The sequence below is a fragment of the Citrus clementina genome, unplaced genomic scaffold (genome assembly GCF_000493195.1).
Source record: "Citrus clementina cultivar Clemenules unplaced genomic scaffold, Citrus_clementina_v1.0 scaffold_4, whole genome shotgun sequence".
NCBI lineage: Eukaryota > Viridiplantae > Streptophyta > Magnoliopsida > Sapindales > Rutaceae > Citrus > Citrus x clementina.
Genome location: NW_006262274.1, coordinates 7,272,139 through 7,282,772, shown reverse-complemented (window position 1 = coordinate 7,282,772; position 10,634 = coordinate 7,272,139). Strand labels below are relative to the sequence as shown.

General features: G+C 35.5%; 2 protein-coding genes across 3 annotated transcripts; one reads left to right on the top strand and one right to left on the bottom strand.

The window, feature by feature from the left end:
- Window positions 1-889: 889 nt before the first annotated feature.
- Window positions 890-6,040, top strand: LOC18045593 (acyl-CoA-binding domain-containing protein 4). 2 transcript variants are annotated; one of them, XM_006436480.2, is made up of 14 exons: window positions 890-1,107; window positions 1,959-2,080; window positions 2,287-2,364; window positions 2,441-2,560; window positions 2,696-2,762; window positions 2,888-2,949; window positions 3,113-3,252; window positions 3,334-3,460; window positions 3,584-3,698; window positions 3,787-3,875; window positions 4,764-4,847; window positions 4,976-5,296; window positions 5,393-5,452; window positions 5,616-6,040. In XM_006436480.2, the coding sequence occupies exons 2-14, from the start codon at window positions 1,991-1,993 to the stop codon at window positions 5,784-5,786; spliced, it is 1,524 nt and encodes a 507-aa protein (XP_006436543.1). In that variant the 5' UTR covers window positions 890-1,107; window positions 1,959-1,990; the 3' UTR covers window positions 5,787-6,040. The 2 variants fall into 2 exon arrangements, with proteins under 2 accessions (XP_006436543.1, XP_006436542.1); XM_006436479.2 differs by having other exon boundaries at window positions 1,931-2,080.
- Window positions 6,041-6,511: 471 nt separating this feature from the next.
- LOC18045592 (4-coumarate--CoA ligase-like 5) lies at window positions 6,512-8,933 on the bottom strand. The gene is made up of 4 exons (XM_006436477.2): window positions 7,530-8,933; window positions 7,374-7,441; window positions 7,196-7,298; window positions 6,512-6,637 (listed from the first exon to the last, which is right to left on the bottom strand). Exons 1-4 carry the CDS (start codon window positions 8,931-8,933, stop codon window positions 6,512-6,514), a joined length of 1,701 nt encoding a protein of 566 aa, XP_006436540.2.
- Between the last annotated feature and the right edge of the window lie 1,701 nt (window positions 8,934-10,634).

Here is a 10,634-nt window from a genome sequence, read left to right as displayed (position 1 = left end):
AAGGTAATATTATAAAAATAAGTTAAAATGAACAAAAAGTAACAATAGGGGTGTCAATTACTTAATGGTAATGATGTTTTGTGGTATTTTAAAAAATATAAGAATTAAATAGGTATTAACCTCAAAATATATGAACTAAACGAATTTTTACCCTTTAATTTATCTATTTATTTTCTTTTTCGATTCTCATTTGCAAATTACAATTGAACAACATTGCTAACTTTAACATGATCATCCACGTAAACTAAGTTCGAGTATTTTCTTATTTTGTGCAAATGAAACCAAGGTATCTCAAGATCTAGAACTCAATCCATACATATTTTCTTGGTTCACTCTTTAGTCAGCTCTATTATTATTATATTTTGTCTCTCGTTATCGGACTTATGTTATTGACCTGAATTATTATAATTTGAGTGAACATAATGATTTTTTCTTTCAAAAAAATAAAGTATAATCAATTCTAATGTTACCATGTGATCGGCAAAATTTAATTTTCTTTTTCATTTTTTTAGAAGCATAACATACGATAATTAAATTAATCGTGAAAATCTCTAATTCGCTATTCATGCTTCAAATAATTTGTTTCAATACAAGAGGCTACCTTGAGTACCGCACATGTCAAATTATCAACCATGAACGTTTTATTTGAGTTAATAAAAAGTTTTACTGCAAACAAGCATAATTTAAGAGAATAAAAAAAAAATACAGATTATTTACTCAATCCATAATTATCATTAAAAATAACGTCAAAAACATTCACACCATTTTTTGTGTCCCACGTGTCAATTCTACATGTTTCTTTAAAAGAAAAAGAAAAAAATGGTCTTTTTTTTTTCAATTATTATTAATCTGTTTATTTGCAAATTCAAATCGCAGACATCAGAAAATAGAGAAATAAATAAAGAAAAATAAAAGAAAAAAAAAACTCACCGCTAGCACTAAGAGATGTGTAAATAAGTGGAGTCAGCAAAAGAAACGACGAGTTTCAGCTTTTACGAATTTGTCCGTACGAAGAGGATCGCCTGAGATCTCAAAGGCAAAAGGCTGGTGTTACGATTCTTCGTCTCACCGGAGAATCAGCACCGTCAGATCCAATCTCAATTTTAGGTAACATCACTTCGCTTTCTTCATTATTTTGTTTAATTGAAGAAAATTCAATTTTTAATTATAATTTTTTAAGAAATGTAGAATTTGGATCTCTCTGTGCACCATTGAGTGGTAATTTTTTTAAGGCTCATTTTATGTGAGCTAGAAAGGATTGAATGAACACTGTGAAAATTTTGATTTATAAAATGCACTATCATAAAGGAAAATTTGAATTGCAATTGTAATTTTAATTTTTCTCTGTGTTTGAATCATGACTGGATTTAATTGCAGACTTTTGATAATTTTATTTAGTTAGGATAATATTGTTAATTTAGTTGGAGCTATTGACTGTGAAAATATCAGATTGAAGGATCATTTAAATCAAATATGAATGTTTTAGCTAAAGCATGTGACCAGTTTTATTTTACATGGTTAAATTCCATTAGACAAGTAGTGTGATTTCAATGCGATGAGCTTGACAACCCACTCAATTGTTCGATGTCTGATGATACCTATAGGACAATCTCTTTGACAACAATGCCGGGATTCTAATCATTGTATTTGCTCCCTTTCATATTTTTCCTGTCGTGGATACTTGTTTAAATGAATGCATGCATAAGCTTGATCTGTAAATCCGGATGCATAATTATACAGTGAAGTTGTTGTGGGACCTACTTTTAAAAGTGGACCAATCAGTTTACAAGTATAATGGCTATTGCTAGAACACAACCACTTCTAACATGCCTCTCCAAATCAGTAGGGAAAATATAAGTAAAAACAGGGAAAAGAAGGATGTAGATTGGCTTCAATGAATACTATTAAATTTATTGTTTGACTTTCTAAGATAAAGGAACTGAGTGACTTGCAAGCAGTTGGCACACAAACAGAGGAGATTAAGAAAGATATGGACAGCGGTAGTTGGCATTTGGAATTACCTTATGACCTATGGGTGACACTCCCTGTTTCTGGTGCACGACCATCTCCCCGATACAAGGTGATTTTTATACGTTGCAAATCAATTCAACTTCCTCAAAGGAAACCATAATTAGTAATTGTTTTGGTGCATTCTTTCTTTTCTCTCTTTGAATGCATTCCATTCATTAGTTATATTTCTTTAATCATCAATGAGGCCATATTGTTTAATTTTCACTCAATATTTATGATTCTGATGCTTAAATGCCATTTGTGTTCTTACTTTAGCATGCTGCTGCGGTGTTCGATCAGAAACTATACATTGTTGGAGGGAGTCGTAATGGTCGGTTCTTGTCTGATGTTCAGGTATTCAGCATGCCCATTTATATATTCATGCTGAAGTTCTTTGTTTTGAGTCATGTGCAATTTGCTATCGTTGCAGGTTTTTGATCTTAGAAGTTTGGCATGGTCCAATCTAAGACTCGAAACGGAACTAGATGCTGATAAGACTGAGGACAGTGGACTACTCGAAGTTCTTCCACCCATGTCAGATCACTGTATGGTATGTAGTTATGTGCTCAAAATACATGTATGCGCACTCCCAAGGGCACTTTTATTCTTTTGTCTGATTTCCATGTGTTCATTGAGCAATTCATTGAAGCTTTCCATAATAAGTTACATGTATTATTTTTGGCAGGTCAAGTGGGGAACCAAACTCTTAATCCTTGGTGGGCATTCCAAGAAATCTTCTGATAGCATGATAGGTTTGTTTCTTTTAGAGCCATCTTGGTTCTGGTCAAACGAGCATCTGGTTTCCTTTGAACCTTTAGATGTTGTTCTGTATATGGTCCATAATCAAACTCATTCTGTGTCAACCAACTTTTTGCAGTGCGTTTCATTGATCTTGAAACAAACCTCTGTGGTGTCATGGAGACCTCGGGAAAAGTTCCGGTAAGTAGCTGTTATTGATGCCTAAATTCACCCCCCCCCCCTCTCCCCACTCTCTTATTTTCTTTCTTAAAAGCTTTTTCTTTGCCATGTATTATTGACGAGGAAGTAGGATAAGTTGTCATTGAAGAAAATTTTGATTGTATCCATGTGGAGTCTATTGCAGGTAGCCCGTGGCGGGCATTCTGTTACTTTGGTTGGTTCCAGGTTGATCATTTTTGGTGGAGAAGACAGGAGCAGGAAATTGCTGAATGATGTCCATTTTCTTGATCTGGAGACTATGACTTGGGATGCAGTTGAGGTTACGTAAGTATCTTTTGTTCTTTCATAGATGGTCTCATGAATTCTTTCAGATGCATTCTGCATCAATTTTTTGTGTTTTGATAGGCAGACGCCCCCAGCTCCAAGATATGATCACTCTGCTGCACTCCATGCAAATCGATACCTTATAGTATTTGGGGGTTGTTCTCATTCAATCTTCTTCAATGATCTTCATGTACTGGACTTGCAGACTGTAAGTATTTTATCATTGCTTTCTTTCTCTTTTTGTTATGCTTTTTGATTATGTTGAGGCCTAGTGCATGAGAATTACATCTCGATTATGTTTAAGCAAGAATTTTTAAATTTGTATGTGCAGAACGAATGGTCTCAACCAGAAATAAAGGGAGATTTAGTGACTGGTAGAGCAGGGCATGCTGGTATAACCATTGATGAGAACTGGTACATAGTTGGTGGTGGCGATAATAATAATGGTATGTAGATATTTTGTTCATCTACTATTGTCTTAACATTTCATGATGGTACCTTTTCACGTACATATGGCTTAATCTTTGCTTGCAGGATGCCAAGAAACCATTGTGCTAAATATGACTAAGCTGGCATGGTCTATCTTGACAAGTGTAAAGGGAAGGAATCCACTTGCTAGTGAGGTCAGTCTATGCCCTTCCCAAATTCTTATTTCCTTTTTAGCTGCATTTAAGCTCTCTCTTTCTCTTGCTTGTTTCTTTTCCTTGGTTAATACAAATAACCTTAAACAGTTTAAGGGCATATTGGGTGCGAGCTGTTAATATGGTACTCTTAAGTATTTTTGGATCAGTAAACCATCATGGGCTTAGATATTTCACAACTCTATCTTAGGGTCAGACTCTGAATGCAGAAACTTGTTAACATAACTTTGGTTTTGGTTCCTGCCCTCCAACAGAGGAGATGAACTAGTTTTCATTCCCATGACGTTGAAATTGTTGCATCCGGCTTTTTCACCTTCTTAAGAAATTGGGTTCATTGTGTCCATAATCTTGCAATTTTGATATTTCAAACATTTGTCTTCTTTTGAGCAGGATTCAGTTTCTGTTGCTTTCCGAGTAGTTGGCTTAATCGTTCTCGTTAGAAAGGGGAAAGTGTGACTGTTTGATCTTCTGTGGAATGTAGAAGTCAATCATAGTTCTGATTTGTCTCGACCATCTTTAAACATTGGGCATGGTTTCCTACAGACCTTGTCACTGTCAGTCTTTAGAAACCATCTCGTAAAATTTGAATATATCTTTGTGTGTTTTGACCAATGTATTGAATAATTGGATGCAGCAACTTATTTGTTCTATTATCTATTCTTAGGAATCTTATTTATTCGATTATCTATTCTTAGGAATCCTGCATATTTTGGTTTTAATTTTTTCTGCAGCATCTCTCTCCGATTGTATGACTTATGCTACAAAAAAAAATTGTTATATGTGAAGTTTTTGGTAGTGAATTTTGACATTTTGTATTGAAATTTCCAAATTCTGCACTGTTCATGATGTCTAAATTTTATATTAAAACAGGGGCTCAGTGTTTGCTCTGCAATAATTGAGGGAGAGCACCATTTGGTAGCCTTTGGTGGCTATAATGGAAAATATAATAATGAGGTATGACGATTTAATATTGCTAGCATTAAGTTTAAATGGATAGCTCATCTTCATTTTAGGATTTACTCTGGCTGGCTTATCATTTTTCTTCATTTCTGTGGTTTTCATGCATGCCCTTTTATTTCTAGGTTTTCGTGATGCGACTCAAACCAAGAGACATACCACGCCCCAAGATTTTTCAGTCACCAGCAGCGGCGGCGGCTGCAGCTTCTGTTACTGCTGCATATGCCTTAGCCAAATCTGAAAAGTTGGATATCCCCAAAACATTAAGTTCAAAATTTGCTGGAATTGGAAACGATCTTTCTGAGAAAGATGTCAGAACTGATATTGATGCTATCAAAGAGGATAAAAGAGTGTTGGAATTGTCACTTACGGAAGTCAGGACAGAGAATTCTAGGTTTAGAGAAAAGATTGATGAAGTTAACAGTACTCACAGCGAATTATCCAAGGTTTGCTTTTAATGAAACATTTTCTTCTATTTTTGGCCAAGTTTTTTGTTGATTCCTAGAAAAATGATTTCACTTGTTTCTTCGGTTTGCTTGCAGGAACTCAGTTCAGTCCAAGGTCAGCTGGTAGCTGAGAGATCAAGATGCTTTAAACTGGAGGTTTCCCTTTTTCGCCTCTTCTCTGATATCTTTAACTCTGATATCTTTAATCCACCATTTTTCAGTCCTCACTTTTATTTGTTTTGTTAGTGATTCACTAAATGTCTAAGTTAATATTTGGACTCAAATGCGTCCTGGATTTTTGGTAATTTTCACTTTTCAGGCACAAATAGCAGAGCTACAGAAGATGCTTGAATCATTGCAGACCATAGAAAATGAAGTGCAAATACTTAGGCGACAGAAGTCTGCCTTTGAGCAGGAAATGGAGCGTGCTACATCTGTCCAGACCCAAGGTTCTGGTGGTGTTTGGCGATGGATTGCTGGGGGACAGTAGAAATAGCCTTGTTGAACCTCAAATCCACACATCAAATGGTTAGCAGCCATGACTCTCTCAAGCTACAGCAAAGTTCATACAACTTTCTATGTTTTTTAGCGTATCTGGTCAAAATATGCATTTGGACTCAGCTATCAAAGTATTCACCAAATTTTGACCAAATTTAACTATACTCGGGATTCTTTGTGGAGATAAGGTTGTTTTGGATAGAAATATGATTGATTTGATCAAATCCTTTCTCTTTATTGGATGCATTGATAATTTTTTAATTTCTTTCCCCTTTCTATTCCTTGTTATGTAACAATAATCGTCCCTCCTTTTCATTTTTGCACATGATTTCTTGTTTTTGTACCATTCAATTCCTTTATTTAAAAGATTTATTGGAATTCAGTATTAAGCTGGAATATGTACATATTGGGGCTCTACTAATTCTAAATCTTGTTATGTTCATATGTCATTGTTAAAGCATCAATAACTTTTTTTTCATTTTTAAGCTTTGATGGATTTGAAAAGGTGAACGAAGGACACATGCAGGCTCCTATATTGATGATTTCATAGTTCATTTGGTATGATCTGTCAAACTGCATTGGCAGGAATTACTGATGTCTCACTTATCTATAACTGCGAGTCTTCAGTGATGAACAGCAAGCAAATTTATTTCGTATAAGATATAGTTTTGTCCCCTAGTAGACCCCTGCTGGTTCTAACAGTTTGAAGAAAAGAAACTAGAGTTTGGAGATGACTCGATGTTGGCTTTGTGAGACCAACTCCTTCCTCAGTATTTTTCCAGCAGCTGACTTTGGGATAGCGCTGATGAAAGCCACTCTTCTTACTTTCTTGTATGGAGCCACCTGAAATTTCCAAGTGAAATTTACAGATTGAGAGCAGGCCGTCAATAAATTAAGGGATAATTTTGTCCTGCACCCAACTGTTTCAACATATTTCACCACACACCCATATGTTTCGAAAATACTCACTCCACACCCAATTCCGTTAATTTGACCGTTTATTCTAACGGTCAAAGGGCAAATTTGGAAATTCATATCCTAAATATTATTTGATGATGATAAATTAAATTTATTTGATAATTTAATTGATGAAATTATTATTAATTACCTTTAAATAAATTTTTTTAATGTAAACATTAATTATTAAATTAATATTTTATCTCATTTTATTTTTCTCTAATTCAAGATAAGGGGTATTTTGGACATTTACTTAAATTTCAAATAGCTCCGTTAAACATAACGGTCAAATTAACGGAATTGGGTGTGGAGTGAGTATTTTCGAAACATATGGGTGTGTGGCGAAAAATGTTGAAACAGTTGGGGGCAGGACAAAATTAACCCATAAATTAAACAAAAGGAGAGCAACGTGTGTGTGCGCGCGCGCGCGTGTGGAAGATCAACCTGGCTGGTCACAAATTGCATGACTTGGTCTTCCGTGAGTTGAGAACCAGCTGCTCTCACCACATAAGCCATTGGAATTTGCCCTGCTTCTTCATCTTCAAGCCTGACAAAATAATATTATCAGTGTTTTAGACACATGCAGATGATCATGGAGTGTAAGAGAGAGCAAATGACTCACGGTATGACAGCTGCATCAAGAATATTGGGATGACTCAGAAGCACTGCTTCCAGTTCCGCTGGAGCAACCTGCATTTAGATTTTGAGAATGCTTTAGTGAAAAGTGCTTGTTGTATTGGTAGAATGAATCATTTGCTAGGGAATCCATGTCAATTACCTGATACCCATTATGTTTAATAAGCTCTTTTATCCTATCAACAATGTAAAGAAACCCTTCTCCATCAAAATAACAAAGATCACCAGTCTTCAACCACCCATCTTCATCAAACGCCGCCGCAGTCGCCTCCTCGTTCCCAAAATACCCTCTCATAATCGTCGGACTCTTTAGCCACAGCTCCCCCCTTTGATACGGCGGCAATGCCAGTCGGGTCTCCGTATCCACCACCTTAGCACAGAAAGTAGGAGACAACGCCCCACAAGACCCCGATCGAGCCCTCGCCTGCTCGGGCGCCACCATAAAAGTCGTTGCACCGCAGCTCTCCGTTAACCCGTACCCCTGTCGGAGCTCCACCCAAGGAATCTTCGCCCTGAACTCATCAGCCAGCTCTTTGCTCAACGGTGCAGCCCCTGAACCAACCCTTCTCAATGAAGTTAAATAACTGCTGTCCTTGCAATATTTCACCAACCCTAATATCACTGGGGGCACCAATGGGATATTATTCACCTGATAAGTCTTAATAGCCTCAATCATTGCTTGCAAATCAAATCTCTGCATCACAACAATCGTGACCCCACAACAGAACAGCCCCGTTGCAAAAAATGCAAGACCGTAAATGTGAAACATAGGTATCATGCACAAAAAGATGTCGTTTTGTGCGTGGGTTACGTCCACTGTCCACCTCAACAGCTGCATGATCGATATGAAATTTGCATGCGTTAATATCACACCTTTACTCGTCCCCGTCGTGCCTGACGAGTACAGTATCGCTGCGGTGTCGTCCTGCGTCAGCTGACAGCCCGGCAACTCATCAGCTGCGTCACAACATTCGATCAGTTCTTCTACAGAAACCGACTTGTCGTTTGATTGATCCCGAGATGTGACGATTACTGGAACCTTGACTTTTGCCAGCTTTTGTAGCTCCTCAGAGGCGGAGATAATGAGTTTGGCGCCCGAGTCACGAACCTGTTTAACGATTTCTGACTCGGTGTTTATGGGATTTGCGGGGGAAAGTATTGCTCCGAGTGAGAATATAGCCAAGCATATCGATGGATACAACAGTGAGTTTGGTGCCAGAACAAAAACGACGTCGCCTTTTCTAACGCCGAGAGCGTGGTAGAGCCCGAAAGCGAGCGAACGAATTGACCGGTGGAGTTGCGCGTATGTAACTCGCTCGCGTGTTGCCGAGTCGATTAGTGCGACTCGTGACGCAGCAAGGTCCGGATGTGGGAACCGTGACAGCACAAATGTGGCCGTGTCAAGGTCTGTCCTGGTGGGTATTCTGTAATTTTCACCGAGTTGGATGAGTGAATGGTAAATTCCGGTCTCCGAATCGAAACCGCTGTTCGGGAATTTCGGCCCGGATGACTTGCCGGTTTGTTCTTCCGATACGTCGGCCGACATTTTCAACAAATAAAAACACCCTAGAAACAGTAGATGTAGCAATAACGCTAATAAGCTATGTGAGGCGTGTAAACGTATATGTTAGCATATATATAATTACACACACATATATAATAAATAAAAATAATAATAATAGTATTTAATGTATTGAAATATGTATTTTTTTATATATTTTATTAATATTTTCATTTTAATAAAATAATAAAGTCTCACAAAATATTTAATTAATTAAATGAAAATTATGTTTGTCGTAAGACAGAGATTAACATCGGTAATTACAGAGATTAAAGATAATAATTATTTGTAAGTATATGAGTGGTAGCCGGCAGGGGCAAGGGCGGGGTGACCAAGTCATGGAATATCCGAATATAGAATAATTTTAATTAGAATCGAAGATGTAACGTCGATAATAGGACATTGGGCAATGGGCATCATTATCTCAAATATACTTTATGCGACTAGTTTTCTATTGTTTTGTAATCGATAGCTTTTTATTTATATGGAATTTTTTTTGTCGTAATAATAAGAAACTGGGGTCATTCTATAATGCCGTAACTAAATTTACGGTATTGATGTCGTAATGGACGTGGACCGTTAGATTTGAATAAAAAATCTCTACTATTAATTCTAAATAAATAGGTAACCTGTTACCTAAATAGCAGGTAATTACACTTTTTTGTTCAAGTTCCAGGTTACATTTACCAATTTTATGTGTAATTTACAAGTTTTATGACACTTTTACAAGTTAATGTTGATTTACAAGTTTTTGTTTTGTTTACAAGTTTTTGTTTTGTTTACAAGTTCTTCATACAATTTACAACTCTAACATTAATTTACCTATTTTTCCATTACTTTACTAGTTTTATGTGTGGTTTACATATTTTATGTTTTATTTCACACTTAATGTGAATTTACTAATTCTATGTCATTTTTCAAAGTTTTTGTTTTGTTTACAAGTTCTTCGTGCAAATTACAATTTCAACATTAATTTACCATTTTTTTCATTAATTTACGAGTTTTATGTGTGGTTTACATATTGTATGTTTTATTTCACACTTTATGTGAATTTACTAGTTCTATGTCATTTTTATAAGTTTTTGTTTTGTTTACAAGTTCTTCGTGCAAATTATAATTCCAACATTAATTTACCATTTTTTTCATTAATTTACGAGTTTTATGTGTGGTTTACATATTTTATGTTTTATTTCACACTTTATGTGAATTTACTAGTTCTATGTCATTTTTCTAAGTTTTTGTTTTGTTTACAAGTTTTTCGTACAAATTACAACTCCAACATTAATTTACCATTTTTTTCATTAATTTACTAGTTTTATGTGTGGTTTACATATTGTATGTTTTATTTCACACTTTATGTGAATTTACTAGTTCTATGTCATTTTTATAAGTTTTTGTTTTGTTTACAAGTTTTTCGTGCAAATTACAATTCCAACATTAATTTACCATTTTTTTCATTAATTTACGAGTTTTATGTGTGGTTTACATATTTTATGTTTTATTTCACACTTTATGTGAATTTACTAGTTCTATGTCATTTTTCTAAGTTTTTGTTTTGTTTACAAGTTCTTCGTACAAATTACAACTCCAACATTAATTTACCATTTTTTTCATTAATTTACTAGTTTTATGTGTGGTTTACATATTTTATGTTTTATTTCACACTTTATGTGAATCACGGCGCAG

What these genes read in the sequence shown, in the direction of transcription:
- LOC18045593 (XM_006436480.2), top strand. Translation starts at nt 1,991, where the DNA reads ATGGACAGCGGTAGTTGGCATTTGGAATTACCTTATGACCTATGGGTG. An exon ending in ATGGAAAATATAATAATGAG is followed by an intron (nt 4,848 to 4,975) that starts GTATGACGATTT and finishes TTTTATTTCTAG; the next exon opens with GTTTTCGTGATGCGACTCAA. An exon ending in CTCACAGCGAATTATCCAAG is followed by an intron (nt 5,297 to 5,392) that starts GTTTGCTTTTAA and finishes GTTTGCTTGCAG; the next exon opens with GAACTCAGTTCAGTCCAAGG.
- LOC18045592 (XM_006436477.2), bottom strand. Translation starts at nt 8,933, where the DNA reads ATGTCGGCCGACGTATCGGAAGAACAAACCGGCAAGTCATCCGGGCCG. An exon ending in TTAAACATAATGGGTATCAG is followed by an intron (nt 7,442 to 7,529) that starts GTAATTGACATG and finishes ATCTAAATGCAG; the next exon opens with GTTGCTCCAGCGGAACTGGA. An exon ending in CTTGATGCAGCTGTCATACC is followed by an intron (nt 7,299 to 7,373) that starts GTGAGTCATTTG and finishes TTATTTTGTCAG; the next exon opens with GCTTGAAGATGAAGAAGCAG.